At 39.2% G+C, this 17338-nt stretch overlaps 1 protein-coding gene across 2 annotated transcripts in view; it reads right to left on the bottom strand.

Moving 5' to 3' along the window:
* Positions 1-3917: 3917 nt before the first annotated feature.
* Positions 3918-17338, bottom strand: part of jag2b (jagged canonical Notch ligand 2b) — a 63261-nt gene continuing 49840 nt past the window's right edge. For both annotated transcript variants that reach the window (XM_079831544.1, XM_079831545.1), the window contains 13 exons: positions 17091-17255; positions 14874-14987; positions 14673-14786; positions 14430-14543; positions 13039-13155; positions 12856-12883; positions 12086-12171; positions 11625-11738; positions 10915-11030; positions 10568-10819; positions 8259-8390; positions 6523-6673; positions 3918-5266 (listed from right to left, as the gene is read on the bottom strand). In XM_079831544.1, coding sequence (XP_079687670.1) covers positions 4740-5266; positions 6523-6673; positions 8259-8390; positions 10568-10819; positions 10915-11030; positions 11625-11738; positions 12086-12171; positions 12856-12883; positions 13039-13155; positions 14430-14543; positions 14673-14786; positions 14874-14987; positions 17091-17255 — 2030 coding nt within the window. In that variant the 3' untranslated portion in view covers positions 3918-4739. The remainder of the gene's footprint in view (positions 5267-6522; positions 6674-8258; positions 8391-10567; positions 10820-10914; positions 11031-11624; positions 11739-12085; positions 12172-12855; positions 12884-13038; positions 13156-14429; positions 14544-14672; positions 14787-14873; positions 14988-17090; positions 17256-17338) is intronic.

The following is a 17338-nucleotide window of genomic DNA, read 5'->3' as shown; positions in this document are numbered from 1 at the left end:
CCGGGGTTAAATCCCAGTTGCTCAGGCGGGGTCCGTTGTAACACTGCGTTAGAATGAGCCCCTATTAGAAATATGCTATTATATTCTATACTTTTATGAATTCGTTTGAGAAACCATGAGAAAAGGGTGAATAATAAGGGTGAGAGTCAATGTTCAGAAATGATTCATTATTATTGTGTGTTTAACTATGCTGTATAGCTGTATTTAGCGATGTGTTTGTTGTCAAACTCAAAAATGTGTATATTTTTAATGATTAAAAAAAGCCATTATTTATATATTACGGTATATAAAATTTATATTTTTTGATTATATCAGATAACATTTTAAGCTGTCATGTTGGCCATGTTACAATGAACCCCACCTGCGGGGCATGTTGTCACATTACAATTCCATTCTTTGGGGGAAATCAAGAGAAAAGTATACACTGTATTAATGAAACAAAACCACATAATTGTAGTAGACGTGTGAAATTAATGTGGGGAAAAATAAATACTCTGGACCCCAAGTGGACATACACAAACTGAGACAGTCAAAAAGCGTTAGGTTGTGCCCCGCTCTCCCCTAGTCCGTTTACAGCCTACCTTTAGCTTTTTACTTCTGGTGACTGCATTTAGGCTTCAGAATTCATAAAAGTTGTGTTCATCTGTGATAATTATCTTGATGGACAAAACAAGTATCATAAACTTGTGTTGAGAGCTTGTTTTTTGCGATAATCCACAACCCTATGGGAAAATCCTATTGGATTTCAAAACTAGCCCAAAACTAGGCCAATGGTTTCAGGGGGGTCCTCTGGTAAAAATCACGTTCCGAAGGGTAAAATCTGCGAAAATTCTCATTCCCGGGGCAATTATATTAAATTATTGGGGTTTCTTCAACGGACATGAAAAACAGCCTGTGGCAACAGTGTAAAAGTAGCCACGGACTTGGCATCACTAAGTGATATGCTAACTGCCGGTTGGCAAAGTGACGTTATACCTGAACCACTCTATTGGCTAGCTCCAGCATCAGCAGCATCACACGCATGGGTCATGGTGCTCATGTGAACATCGTCGGTCAATAAGGAGCTGGCGTTCTGATGTAGAACCTGAAATCTATGCACTGTTTACTACGTGAATAGCGTAGGAGAATGGCGTTAAAGTGATTGTTAAAAATAAAGTTGATATTTTTGTTGGGTTTTTTGCGGACAAAAAGTATTCTAGTCGCTTTATAACATTAAGGTTGAACCACTGGAGTCACATGGACTATTTTAATGATGTCTTTACTACCTTTCTGGGCCTTGCAATGGATTTCATCAAAAATATCTTCATTTGTGTTCTGAAGATGAAGGAAGGTCTTACAGGTTTGGAGCGACATGAGGGTGAGTAATTAATGACAGAATTTTCATTTTTGGGTGAACTAACCCAAAATTAATTGGTAACACTTTACAATCATTAGTTAAAATTAGTTAACTACATTAGTTAACATTAACTAATAATGAACTGCACTTATAAAGCATTTATTTATCTTTGTTAATGTTAATTTCAACATTTACTAACTAATGCATTATTAAAATCTTGTTAAAGGTGCACTATATACATTTTTTTCAGTAAAATATCCAGAAACCACTAGGTCAGTGCTATATATTTTGTTCAGTTGAGTACTTACAATATCCCAAATGTTTAAATCGTGAGAACATTGCTATTTTAATCAAGGAACCGGGACGTGTGATGGAGTCGCCTGTCGATGGCATCATATCTGCCGTACCTGGTTTTATTTTGCAGAAATGCTTTACTCTCACTGCAGTGTGCAACAAGTGTCATAGCAGCCGCCGCGCGAACACACAGAATAACGTCATAACATACTTTTCAACACACACACACACACACAGATGTATCTAATATGATAAACAGAGCTGCTTTACCTCATACTCATGACTGGAAAAGCGGAAGTGGCGAAAAGAAAAGTCCCGCTGCTCGTGAGGCATACGTTGCGCATTAACAATCGCACCTGCGACATTGCTCAGCTCCACAACACTGGTCCTGCTCTGCTTCATACTACAGTAACGTTAATAATCGCATCCATGAACATGATTTCTGTCAGGGTCCTATATCTTGACTCTTTTCCACATCTTTCCACCGGCTGTGAGGTGAAGACCACATGTCCCAAGATTCTGCGCTCAAACTTGGCGTCATCAAACTACGCCTTTGTTTTGAATAGACGACCTCTAGTGGACAGAAAAGTTGTGAACTAACATGAACAGCTGTATTTTTTATGAACCAACATTAACAAAGATTAACTAATGCTGAACAGAGGTGTTGTTCATGGTTAGTTAATGTTAACTAATGCATTAACTAATACAACCTTATTGTAAAGTGTTCATTGTATTGCAGTTTTTTTGTGTTAATATTATTCACAACACATTTCTTAACACTTAGCCTAGGTTTGAAGTCCTTTTCATTTTATGTTATTGCAGTTTCTTCTCTTTACCTAACAGGATGAATTGCCTGGTGATTTTTTTTCTTCTTTTATTCACACAAAAATATTTGATGGTATATGAAAGCATTGAATGATAACATCTTTTTTAACAAAATTCATAAAAGTGCAAGGCTGCTAGTTTATTTTCTTGAGGCCACAGACCGAGTTTACGGACTAAAACATTTACCGTTTGGCTTCCAACAGCATTTTACAGTTATGGCTCCCAACAGCACTGGTTTCCTTTTCTTCTTTGGGTTGTCCTTATCTCAAAGTACCATTTCCCCACTTTACTTCCATGACCAAGTTCAATTACACCATCCGAGACACCTAAACCCAACACTATCGTATTCTGAGTGATGTGAAACACGACTCCAGCCCTTCGTCCCATTAGAGCCCGTTACTTATGGGACAAAACCATAACAAACTCTCTGCATCATCATAAGCATCCTCATAAAACATTCACACCAGATGAAGCCACGAGAAACCCATCGCCCATTGGCCAGCCAGCAGTCAGCCGAGAACAGGAGAGCCGTTACCATTGGCTGCTTCCCGGCGGTAGCATCTCGACTGGAAGCAAGAGTTCCTGTATCGATCCGGAGTCGTCCTCACCTCTGGCAGGGGAAGGGGGATTTTTTTTTTTTTGTTGTATTGGTAATACGATATGATGAAAAGACTTACCACTAACTCAGACATGCGCCTTCAGTAGCTACTAAACACCAGCAGACAGTGGTTCTCTTGAGCACATTGTTATAAAATGCTTTAATAAATAGTTTGATTTATTTCTAAGAACAAACATAAATTCCACTAAATGAACCAAATAACTTTTCTCAGAGCAATTCTTCTGTACAAAAAAAATTACATCTTAAAAAACAAAACAAACAAAAAAATAAACTCTCCTCCAGCTCCACCCCGTTTCCCTTCCATAACGGACATTGAGCTTAACTTGCTTGATTATAATTGTTTACTTGCACTTGAACCAATTGTCCAGGAACAGTTTGAAATGTTTGTCATCTTCCCAAAACCAAAAAAAAACGTATATTTAACATCATGATGAAAGAAATCAAATCATAGCCAGCCGTTTTTCTCAAGTACAAATGCTTTACAACATAATTGTTCCCTTCATGAAGTTTCGATCCAAACAAACAAACGAAAAGAAAAGCAGGCGAAAACATTTGGACATTATTTTGACAGCATCTTTACAAGCAACATGGACCATCAGGCCTTGCCAAAAACCATGATTTTATGATCAGCAAGAGAGGAAAGGTGTGGAAAGGGAATAGGGGTCTTCAAGGAGGCGAACACACGCCACAATACAGCACACGATCGTATAGGTGTCTAGTGAAAACAAAAACCAACAACATAATAGGATGATCTCTGATTATATTTCTGTTCTGACTGTGGGACGCTGTATACATCTTACAAAACCTGCCATGTCAACTGGCATAAATAAAAGGAATGGTGTAAAAAAAAAAAAAAAAAAATCATCATAATATTTAAATCATAATTATAATAATAAAATAATAATAATAATAAAAAAAGTGACTTAAGTTACTAAATTCAAATATACACAGCGACTCCTTTATTATATACACATATGTACAGATCTCTTGTCTTTGTTTAAACAAATACCTTGATGGTGATATGGGAGCTGCTCTTAAGACCAGCCTCTCCGCTTTGTCGTGATCTATCGGGTCAGGCGACCCTAAAACCGAGGGGCTTGTCTGAAGGCACTTGCGACCGACTCAAAATACTGCAATCCGTTTTTTTTTTTTTAAAGAGCGTTCAGCCAAGACGACAGAAAGGACAGAAAAACAAGGCCACGTTATAGGCACTGCAGCCCTCCTCATGGACGACGAGCTCGGTAAGGCAGGCGCGGAAGGAGAACAGATGAACGTTAGAAGGGGGATCCCCCGAAGCCAGCGTCCCCCCGCACGTGGTCTGCACCGAAAGTGGGCCACTCGAAACAAAACCAAAAAGCACAACCATTTGTAAACAACAACATAAAAAGTCTTTATACGGTTTCTCTCTCATGTTCCTTATGAGTCCATTAGTCCTGCTCCTATTCCAGCAGTGTTTTTTTTCCCCGAAAACAAAGCGAGGCTTCTCGCCGCCTCCTCGTAAAGAAATATAATATGCTTCTTCTGTACATAAAAAAGGAAAGAAAGAAATTTGCCACTTTATCAGCCTCAAAACATCTCGAAGTCGAAAATAAAAATAACACGTGGGGAAAAACTCAGTCTTTGTTTCTGAGATGGCCTTGGTCTCCTCGTCCTGCTCGTCGGAGCTCATACGCAATGTTCTTTGTGCTCTTGGCCGGTGGTGGCGTTATTGACATTATTTTTACAGTTGTTGTCCTTTGGGCTGAAGCCTGTCCAGTGGGGTGCTTTGAGGGACGGGCTGCTGCAGTCTCCGCTGCCGCTGCTCCGCGTGGTGCAGATCAGCCCGTTCTTGGTCCGCGCTTCAGGTTTAGAGTACTTTTGGATGGGACGCTTGCCACCCTCTATCCTGCACCACTCTTCCACCAGCTCCAGCTCTTCCTCCTCCATCTCCTCATCCTCCTCCCCGCTGTTGCAGGTCCGATCCGGGGAGCCCATGAGCTTGGTGCGCTCATACTGCACGTCCCGGTTGTCCTTGTGCTGCGGCCGCGTCACCGGCCTCAGTGGCTCCCACTGGTTGTTGACGCTCTCCTCCACGGGCACGCGCTCCCGCCTCTCTCGCTCTTTTCGCCGCTTACGGGTCCACCACACGCAGACAATGACACAGAAGACCCAGAGAACGCACAAGACAACGCATAGCACGGGCACCAGGTAGTCTGTGTGGAAAGAGAGTCAAGTCAGACAAGGACAATCCGGGATTTATGCTAAGCAAGAAAAACAATTAACCAAAAAAAAAATTATATTGGTTATTGGCCGTCACTAAATTGATCGGTAACGGTCGATAGAGCAGATTTTTTTTGCGGGGACACATTTTTCAATATGAAGACAAAATCGAGACAATATAATATAATCTTGTAACTAATATAATTAATAACATCAAATAATTCATATAATATAATTAGTATAATATCATATAATATAATAAAATTATATAAACAAAATAATATAATTAATAATATTTTGTTGAATAAAAATAGCAATAAACACTTAAATTATATATAAAAATGATTTATACATTTAATTTATATAATTATATTGATTATATATAATTTAAGTGTTTATTGCTATTTATTCAACAAAATATTAGTAATTATATTATTTTGTATTATAATATAACTTACAATTATATTATATTATACTAATTATATTATATTAATTATTTTATGTTATTAATTATATTAGTTACATTGTTATATTATATTGTCAGGATTTTGTCTTATTTTGATTGATTTTTGGCCGATTACATGAAATTGGCTGATATAAAAAATACATATACTATTTTGTATAATTAAAAAAATATATTATAATTTTTGGTAATAGTAAATGAATGTTTAAGTGGATTTTGATCTTAAATTATTTATACATTTAATTTATATAATTATATTTATTAAGATCAAAATCCACTTAAACATTCATTTGCTATTACCAAAAATTATAATATATTTTTTTGATTATACAAAATAGTATATATATTTTTTATATCAGCCAATTTCATGTCATCGGCCAAAAAGTTAAAAAGAAATACATGTTATGGCCTAGAACTTTAAAAAACAGAATCAAAATAAGAGAAAATGTTGATCGGTTTCAATTCCCTTAAATTTACAAATACTATTTTTTTTTTTTTTTTTTCAACCCATTTATAATTGCCTCAACCTAAAAATAAATAAAAAAGCTTTGTCCCATCATTCTCTTTAATGTATTGCTGAGGTGATGCCTGTGGAGGAGTTGAATGACTGTCACACAGGTTTATGGCCTCCTGCCCACAACTGCTGGATTCTCTGAGCCCCTCAGAACCATTTCCTCCTGTGACTCACAAAGACTGCACTAATTGATGGAGACGGGGAATTGACACTCGGTCGGGAGATGAAGGCTGGCTTTAGCCTTGAGGCCAGTTGGCCCCTGCTGTACTCACCCACTGGCTGGGACATGACCGGCATCTCCACTTTGACCTCGATGACGGCAAGCATGACGGTGCTGTTGTGCCGCTTGGACAGCATGCTGACTATGGCACTAGCTGCCTCCTGGATCTGACTGTGGTTAGGCTGCTCGTCCTGCTGGAACGACTGCAGGAGAAATAATGGGGATTATTTATATATAATGTGGAATTATATATATATATATATATATATATATATATATGGAAGCACAGATTCCAAGTAAAAACCTCCATTGTTGTTGAAAATTCTGCTGATTTGTCACCAAGATAATATTTTCAAGCTAGCAAACATAGATGAAGTTTAAGTACGAGAAAACAAAAATAGACTTGAAATCAATCAATGCCGACATACGTCTTAAAGGAACACGGCAACTTTTTTTGGACTTTAGCTTATTCACCGTATCCCCCAGAGTTAGATAAGCAGCAGGCGCAATGATATTACACAGCGTCTGAAAATAGTCCCCAGCACCTTCCCTGTGCAAGCAGGTTGTCACGTTGGTTATGTTCACGGAAGTTAACGCTGTTTAATATCATTGCGCCGCTGCACTCATGGTACGGCTCAAAGTTTCTGGATTATTATGCAGGAATGATAGAATAGTTCGAAAATCGCAACTTTTCATTTTCCGTCGGTCTTAGTACACAATGTAACTATACACATCACAACATGTAAATAGGAAAATGTTGGCATTATTTTGTCACTTACTGAGCAGTAGGCTAGCTGGAGCCATTTACCTCCAGTCTTTGTGCTAAGCTAGGCTAGCGGTGGGTGCGTCAGACAGAGTTATGGCACGCACAGAGATGAGAATGGTATGTATGGACTTATCTAACTCTGGGGGATACGGTGAATAAGCTAAAGTCCCAAAAAGTCGGCGTGTTCCTTTAAGAGCAGTCTTAATCAAAAAAGCAGTTGACTCAATCATTTCGACTCCATTCTGTTTTCAACATGCAAGAACCTGCCGCTGTTCAAAGTTCTTGTCTACAGGTTCCATTTTAATGAGTCAGGACCGTTAAAAACGAGCCTTTGGTTAGTGACTTGTTACAACACCGCAGGGATTTAGTGTAATCTGACCGAGTATAAAGGATGCATTTGTAGGTAACCACTATTTGGAAGTAACTTCCGCGAGGCACAATGTTTCACTGAATAGCAGGAAATGTGGCTTCAAATTACACATAACTTGCCTGGCAGCACAAAGATATTAATTTTCATATCATTACCCAAGTATGGAGTTTTTGTTATCTCAGATTATTGCAATCTTATTTGGAAGTGCATTTTGTCTAAAGACAATAGTGTACACCCTAAAGCTATGTGTAAGATGTGCTGGAGCCCGGTTCCAGTGCTCTCTGTGTGGGTGGAGGGAATGCTGCAATGCAGTACGGCCCGCTGCTGGTCAGTCAACTGAATCTCATTACAACATAATGGGCTGGTTTGAAGAGGGGGCCGGTTGGTATTGCTTTGGGCATCCGGGCATTTCGAGAAACCGCACTCGACTGGGTGAGGAAATCAAATTTGCATCCATTAACAGATCCGTGCAACGAGTACTTAGGACCCCTATGGTTTTGACTTTCTATTCCACTGAGAACAGATCTTAGGGGCCCACACAACACCGCTGTGTAGAGGGTATAGATGTCTGGAGGACTCATGAATATAAAATGAGTGAGTATAGAAAGCGCTCCCTAGGTGCACAAAGCGCAAGTCTTGAAAATGTACTTACGATGGCCACCTCTACCGCGTCCTGGTTTTTGAAGGAGAGGTCACAAAGAACCAACAGCGCGTGATCTTTTGCCAGGCTCCGCGTGGCAGGCATATACCTCAGCTCGGAGCAGACATTCTCCACTGTCGTCCCCTAGAAGGTAAAGGGTGTATTTAGATGAATATTTAAGAAACCGCACTATTCTGGATCATAACGTAATTACGTTGAAGGATTAGTTCAATTCAGAATTTAAATTTCCTGATAATTTACTCACCCCCATGGCATTCAAGATGTTTATGCCTTTCTTTCTTCAGTCGAAAAGAAAATTAAAGTTTTGTTTTTTTTAGGAAAATATTCCAGGATTTTTCTCCATATAGTGGTTCTCAAATGCAACCAACGGGTTAATGGTCCAAATTGCAGTTCCAATGCAACTTCAAAGGGCTCTTCATGGTCCCAACTGAGGAATAAGGGTCTTATCTAGCGAAACGATTGGTCATTTTTGACAAAAAATAAATGTATATACTTAATTAACCACAAATCCTCGTCTTGCACTAGCTCTGCGATGCGCCATGCATTATGTAATCATGTTGGAAAGGTCACGCGGAAGGCGGAAGTAGGCGGGGCGGACGCAAGTAGGACGAAGGCGGAAGTACCGCCCCAGTCTTTACAAAGCGAACGTGCAAAGACCAAGTCAAACGCCCTTTACAACAACAAAAAAAAGCAAAACAACGATGTCAGATGATTTTGAAGTTGGAGGAGAAAATGAGAGTTTTTCGCCCTACCCGCTTACGTCACCTTGCGTGACCTTTCCAACGTGATTTCGTAATGCGTGGCGCATCGCAGAGATAGTGCAAGACGAGCATTTGGGGTTAAAAGAACATACATTTACATTTTTTTGTAGAAAATGACCAATCATTTCACTAGATAAGACCCTTATTCCTCAGCTGGGATCGTGTTGAGCCCTGCATTGAAACTGCAATTTGGACATTCAAACTGTTGTACCCCACTGAAGTCCACTATATGGAGAACAATCTTGGATTGTTTTCCTCAAAAACCTTAATTTCTTTTAAAATGAAGAAAGAAAGACAAACATCTTGGATGACATGGGAGGGGTGAGTAAATTATCAGGAAATTTTCATTCTGAAGTGAAGTAATCCTGAAGTGTAGGATCAAATACATCATTGGATAGTCAGAGAAAAGGGTATTATATAACATTACCATGTTTTGGACACAGTGCCCTGGTAATTCAACGTTTTTATTGGACATATATCATGGATTTTGTACAGATTACTGGGGATACCAAAGCACTATATTACCACCATTGCTTTGTGGACATGATATCCTAGTAATACCATGTTTTCTGGAAATGTTAGACTTATTTGGACTGCAAAATTTGAGTTTTTTGGAAGTAGACATATATTGTAATATTACAGTATTATGTACTGCTAAGGCTGACCGGTACCCTGGTAATACCATGTTTTTCTGGACAAACACTACTGTTCAAAAGTTTAGGGTCGGTGAGAATTTTTGGTTACATTTTATTTTAAAAGGGACTTTGTTACACTGTAATTATACATTTAAGTACAGAGTAATATTAAGTAACTACATGTACTTACTATAGGGTTAGGATTAGGGTTTGGTTCAGGGTTAGTTGCATGTAATTATGCATAATTTATAGTTATTACTATAGTAACTGCATGGAACATGCAACAATGACACTGTAAAATAAAGTGTTACCAAATGTTGTGTTTTTGACAAAGGTCTCTTATGCTCACCTAGCCTGCATTTATTTGATCAAAAATACAGTAAAAAAAAGCAGAATTTTCAGAGCCAAATTTCAGTCTCACATGATCCTTTAGAAATCCTTCTAATAAGCTGCTTTGGTGCACTGCTCAATAATCATGTTTATAACAATAATATAGATTTATTTTTGTGAAAACCATGATAACTTTTTCAGGATTCTTTGAGCAATAGAAAGTTCAAAATAACAATTTATTTAAAGCGGAAATCTTTCTTAACATTAGAAACTATGTTTCTCTGTCTTTTGATTAATTTCTTGTGTTCTTGTTGAATAAAAGTCTACATTTCTTGAGAAAAAAAAAATCTTACAGACCCCAAACTTTTGAGCAGTATGTCATGAATTAAACACAGACAATGGCAATAACCACGTTTCATAAGCATGTTTTCAGGACATGATTCCTGGTAATACACTGACGTTTTGATCAAATCTCATAGACAATGCCATGGAATTACCATCTGAAACCATCACTGTACCATCATAGGGCTTTTGTGTGATGAAACAAAATGCCAACTTAAACGTGAATACTTACTGTGGGTAGTTTTTCCCTGTTGAATATAAGGGTGATGCGAGCACAGCTCTTGTCCAGATAGACTGAGTTGGGCTCACATTTGGTTTGGAGGGTCGGGGTTGCTTCAGGGCTTGAGCAAAACCCCCACTGGTGGCAAGGGGGAGAGAGGCACATCAGGAAGTTGTGCTCCAGGCATTCACGACCTCCTGGACAGGAGTGAAGCTCTCGCCCTGGCGTCCCGGGCAGAAGACACGGCCTCCGGCCACACACCACCTGAAAGAAAGATGGCCATGGAAACATTCATTCATTTATTTATTCACATAAATAAAACAAGAAAAAAGAAAAAGACTTGTTCTTCAGACAATTACCTTGGTGCACTCCACTTTGCCGTTGACACATTGGCAAGTGTTGCATTCTTCCTCCCAGCGGCTGCCATGCGGAAACTGAAGTCCAGCATAGTGACACGTCTTCCCAATGCCAATAACTGCGGCACAACACAAACACAAACAACGTAAGACTTGGGGCCAATTCTAATTTAGGAGCAGATCCCGTTCCTCTCTGGAATGTTCTAAGTCACATGATGTAAGGTCAGTGCTCTGACGCCGCCCGCCTTTTATGTTGTTCACTCCTTAGGAACCATATTCTGCGTTTAGCTTTTAATCTCATCTATACGCTAGTTTAGTTGTGTTGCAAATCAGCATATTAGAATGATTTCTGACGGATCATGTGACTAAAGAAATTGCTTTGAAATCACAGGGAAAAAAATTTAATAGAAAATGTACAGTCTTTCTTTTCCAAGAAAATCATCCAGCACTAGAGATTTTTGTCCAATTAAATGCTCTATAGAGTGACAATATCCCTCCCCTAAAGTCCACCTGCCCCCAATTAGCAAATATAAATAATGTTCATAGAGCATTTTTGAGCCTTTCACTTTGTCCTTCTCTAACTTCCTGTTTCAACAGAAAGGAAAGCAAACGTCAATTGCTTTCATGGGGTCTTTAATGTGCATTTCTCAATATGGACAAGCTGAGAGATGAAGAGAGATTGATCGTTTCAATGATTACACAATAACTCTTACACTCTTGGCATTGAGGTCCGGTGCGACCGAGTGGGCAGACACATCGGAAGCCATTGATCTCATCCACACAGGTGGCACCGTAGGCGCAGGGTGACGACTGGCACTCATCAATGTCTGGTGAAGCAGAGAAAATATACATTCATCAATACAGCTACTGCCTTGGAAGTCAATACACATTTATAAAGCACCAGGACTTGGCCGCATCCCCATGGCTGCACCTCGGAAAATGAGGCCGGGGAAATGCATGGAATCTTTAAGGAGTATTTTCTATGTCGGAGCCATCAATGGACACAAGGAGAGGAATTTTTCCACTGGTTGAATAATTTATCTCCTCTGTCTGTCTGTCTGTGAGCCAGGGCTAACCTTTAACCCCAGAAGAGGTCAAAGGGCACTGGATGCTCGGTAATCCTCCAACACCCTCTTTCTATACATCCCTATTCTTTCCTCCTCGAGATACTCACTGATACGGCAGTCGGGTCCAGCGAATCCAGGGGCGCATTCACAGCGGAACCAGTTCACCCCGTCCACACAGATTCCTCCATTGTAGCTGTAAGAAGATGTGAGGACAATGAGGTTATTGGCTCAAAGAGACACCTTCACCCCTGTGATTGACATAATACTTCCAACATACATGCGTGGAGGAGGAAAGGGGGGGAAGAGAAGAGTGGAAGAGACATGGACGAAAAGGGGAGCGAGAGCGCCTCATTGCGTTTATCAATACCAGCACCTTTCAGATGCAAATCCCTCCAGTGGCTCCTTGCTGGGATCCCCACCCCCTACTCCCACCCCTACTCCCAAATCCCTTGCTCCCAGGTCAGCGATGAAGAAAGGCAAGAGGACAGAGTGGACTGGGAGAAAAAGAGCCTGTCCATCCCCTCCTCCCCTCACCGCTGGGGGTGCTCTTTTAGGGCCATCAGCTCTATTGTGGTCCCTATTAAAACCAGCCCAGGGTCTCCCGAGCTGTCGGATTTAGGGGCGATTTAGGGACATCTTCTCCCGTCTTTACAACCAGCGTCCCCCCTCAAACCCCCCTCGGTGCATCCGCTCAGAGAATGGGGGTTAGCGGGGCAGGAACAACATGGTGGAATAGGGCAGAAAGCCATGTTAGAAGGGTTATTCCTAGCCGTCTATGTTGTACAGGGAAGGGGAGGGTCGGCACAAACAGGCGGCCCCAAGCAGCATTGAGTAAATTAGAGGGGGAACAACTGCAGAGCCATATAGGTCTTCTTACCAGGGGTGAGGGTTGCAGTCGTTGATGTCTGCGAGGAATCAAAAGAGAGGAAGAAAGAGTCAATGCGAGACATTTGCACATTGATCGGATGTAATTTAACACTTTTGTGGATTGCGATGTTTGCTTTCGCTGGTATGCAGACATGCACTGGCAGCTGAATTGTGAATGGGGGAATTCACTCACTCTGAGCGCAGGTGGGCCCCTCCCAGCCGTCTTTACAGATGCAGGTGAACGTGTCACCACCACCCACGCATGTTCCTCCGTTCAGGCAGGGGCTGGACGCGCAAGTGCTGTTCTTTGCTGAAGTACAAAGACGAAATGGTAAAGTAACAGAAAGTGAGCAATTCTTCAGACCTTTAGATCTCAAACTAGGGTCCCCCAGGGGTCTATCGCAAATTGCTAGTGGTCTGCAGAAAATGATTTCTACAGAATATGTTTCTAAATAAATACAAAAATAATTTAGTTTTTCAATTAAAATTACATTCATAAAAGCTCATTTCAAGCCCAAATGAACCTGCACCAGAATGAATCACGATATTTGATTTGAAGCAAAAAATAAAAATCCGAAAAAGACAAAGACACAAGACTGTATTTTTTTTATAAATACGTTCATTCTGTTCAAAAAAGAAACCAAGATTTAAAAACTGAAAATAAATGATAAAATACTAAATTATATTAGAGGTTTATTAGAAAAGCTCGTGTTAAGAATGCAGGATAGCAAAGTTTAAGTGGTTGGGGACAAACATTTATTTATTTGGAGAAATATTTTTAAATCATTTATGTATAGGCATTTAAAAAGAAAAAGTTAAAATTACATTTTCAAAAAAATTATTTAAAAAAAAGTTAAAGCTCTGAACCAAATTAAGAAGTTAAAAAATAAAATGCGACCCTGGACCATAAAACGAGTCATAAGGGTACATTTTTTGAAATTGAGATCACAATAAATAAAAGCTTTCCATTGATGTATGGTTTGTTAGTATTGGACAATATTTGGCCGAGATACAACTATTTGAAATTCTGGAACCTGAGGGAGCAAAAAAATCTAAATATTGAGAAAATCGCCTTAAAGTTGTCCAAAAGTCCTTAGCAACGCATATTACTAATGATATTACATTTTTGTTATATTTACGGTAGGAAATTGAGAAAATACCTTCATGGAACATGATCTTTACTTATTATCCTAATGATTTTTGGCATAAAAGAAAAATCAATAATTTTGACCCATTCAATGTAGTGTTGGCTATTGCCACAAATATACCCGTGCGACTTATGACTGGTTTTGTGGTCCAGGGTCACAAATAAAAAAAGAAAAATATACTGAAAAAAAAACGACAGTATTTAAATAGAACGAATGGAGGACCGTTTATATAAATTAAAATCAGCAACCACAATACAACATAACACTGAATTTATAAAAAGTGTTGCAGAATTGCAAAGTTGATTGAGAGCATCAAGAGAGACTGATTTGATTATATAATTTGTAAGGGGAGTCTGTGAAAGGCATTTGTGGTTCAGAAAGGTTTGAGAAACCCTGCTGTGAATGAAGCGAGTCGGAAAACTGCAACTTTACTCACCTGTGTTGCATGTACTCCCTCCCCATCCAGGAAGGCAGGCACAGCGGAAAGTGTCTCCGTGGTCATAGCAGGTCCCTCCATTACTGCATGTGGTGGCATCACATTGACTTTCACCTAAAAAGACAAAATATTACCAGTCATTTCACATATGCAGCTTATACATACATAGCTTGTATAGATATATAGCTTATACAATAGGAAAAGAGGAAGTACTTCGACATAAATCAGGAAGATGTAACTCACGTGAATGACAGGTCTTTCCTTTCCAGTCGTTGGCACATTCACAGTAGAAGTCGTTGACCAGGTCCACACAGTGACCGCCATTCTTACAAGGGCTCCGGCCGCACTCGTTCACATCTGAGTGCAGAAACACAAGTAACAAAAGGTGAGTTACTGAACGCAAAGAAGGTCAAGATGAGGAGGAAGATGAAGACAGACACTCACTGAGGTTACAGAGGTCCCCCTCCCAGCCATCCGGACAGAAACACTGGAAAGAGCTGATCCCGTCGATGCAGGTGCCTCCGTTTCGACACGGGTTGCTCACGCAGTCATTTATATCTGGGTAGTCGATGAACAACATTTTTATGAACATCAAGATTTTAGGATAAAATGTACATGTACAATGGTGTTCAAAAGACTACACTAAACATCAAGGGCCAGATTTACTAACAGCTTGGGTGCGTCTAGATTTCTAGGCTAGCGCTTTTTCAATTTGTTTAGTAAATCTGGCCCCACGAGTTCAAAATGTAATTTAAACTTGGAAATAAAGCATTTAATTAAATTAAATTAAACTGTATAACCTAAAAATAAATCGGAAATATTTATATAGGTCCTTTAGGTTTTTGGGCCTTATTTTTAGGTCTTGCTTTCACAGAAGATCAAGAGGCTCTTTGGATCATCTCAATATATGCTAGAGAACACCATCATCAGGTTAGACAAACTTCTGCTGTCATTACAGCAAATGGGTGACAAACCAAGTGCTAATACATTCTCAAATTAATGTTAATTTATCAGTTACATTTTCATTTAGATATGCTGATAACATTATTTGGAACAAACAAATTGACTTTGTCAAACAAATCAAAACTTTTTTTTAAAGCATTTTATTAATAACACATTATTTATGACATAATATACATAAATAATAGGGATGCCACAATTCTCAATATAATATTGAACCGTTCGGTACGGCATTCACGGTTCAATACGCGCTTGTGAATTGCGTTTTTTTTTTCGGTTTTGCATTGAATTAATTATTTTTCTACAAATTCTAATCATTTGCCTCCATCCCAATACTGAACAACGCGACATACATTCACATCACACGTTAGTGGTAGAGTTATACTCATGGAAAACTATAGTTATTCACAATCAAGAAAGTTCATTCTTTGCATGCGTTTTAAAGCCTTGCCGGCTCATTCGCGTGCGCGGTTTTAACATGCGCTTTTCCGAGCTCGCGCACTAAACGCCTGTCAAACACGTGATTACTGAACTAAGTATTCGTCTTAATGCGCTAATACTGTCAAATACACACAAGGTTAACATAAACAGAGTCGGTTATATCTATAGTGAAAGTAAAATCGGCGTTTGTCTGTATATTAGATGCACAAAGGTCTTAAATTGACAGCAGCGCAGCCAGTGAACACGCGGTCCTTAAAGGGACAGTTCACCTCTAAAATGATGTCATTATTTACTCACTCTAATATTGTTCCAAACCTGTATTCATTTCTCGATGACAGAATTTTCATTTTTGACTGAACTATCCCTTTAATGTTAATACAACAACAAAAGACAAAGAGAAAATCACTCATTGCTCTTGACTGAAAAACTAATACAGCATAGCTTTAATAAGAATCAATGTATATTTTATAGTGAAGTTTATTTTTACATTTATTCATTCAATTTCATACTTAAATGCTGCTGTACTGCTCTGAGCTGCCAGTGGAAATCTTTATATATATTTATTTTATATTTTACAATACACTAGGAATGTGTACAAGTTTTTTTTTTTAAAGTAAAGTTTTAAGCACCAAAAAATGGTTCTTGGCTCGTAATCATAGGGGAACCTTTCTTAGTGCTATATAGCACCAATTTTGGTGCTTCAGTGGTGCTTCAGTGGTTCTTCAGGTGCTATATAGCACCTTAGTCAAAGAACCGGTGAAGAACCTCTGAAGAACCACTGAAGCACCAAAATTGGTGCTATATAGCACTAAAAAAAGGTTCCCCTATGATTACGAGCCAAGAACCATTTTTGGTGCCATATATTTTTAGAGTGTTTAAGTAAGGGTTTTCAATTCTTTTAAGTAAAATAAAGAAAGTATTGCAATAAAAAAATAATCTTTTTTCTCCTTAACCTATTGCTGTTCCTGTCGCCTAAGAATAGATTAACAAAAAACTGATGTGACTAGCCATCAGAACCGAACCGAAAACCGTAGTTAAAAACCGAGGTATGTATTGAACCGTGGACTAACTGTATTGTTGCCTCCCTAATAAATAACAATATTAATGCTTAATTGGTCCAGAAGTACCTATGACAAATGACTTATTAATATGAGCTTAATTATATGACCCACCTACTATGCAGGGATAAGCTAGAGAAGAAGTGAACAAACAAGAAAGAATAGAAATGTGGAAAACGGTGCAACTGTAAGGATGACTCACTCTCGTGGCAGTAGGCTCCTGTAAAGCCAAGCTCACAGGTGCAGGTGAAGTTGCCCCCTGGCAGGCTGATACAGCGGCCACGAGGACCACACACATTAGAGTTGATGTGTCTCACACCCCCATCTGAGCTGTTACTCGCCACAGCAATCGTACAGCTGTCAATCACTGAGAATGAAAAAACACAAGCGGGAATAAGATCACATGGCGGTGAACTATTGCGCACTTTTTCAATTGATGACCGATGTACA

This window comes from Gobio gobio, assembly GCF_949357685.1.
Source record: "Gobio gobio genome assembly, chromosome: 12".
Classification (NCBI taxonomy): domain Eukaryota; kingdom Metazoa; phylum Chordata; class Actinopteri; order Cypriniformes; family Gobionidae; genus Gobio; species Gobio gobio.
The sequence above is the reverse complement of the archived record's forward strand: the minus strand, read 5'-3'. Positions and strand labels throughout refer to the sequence as shown.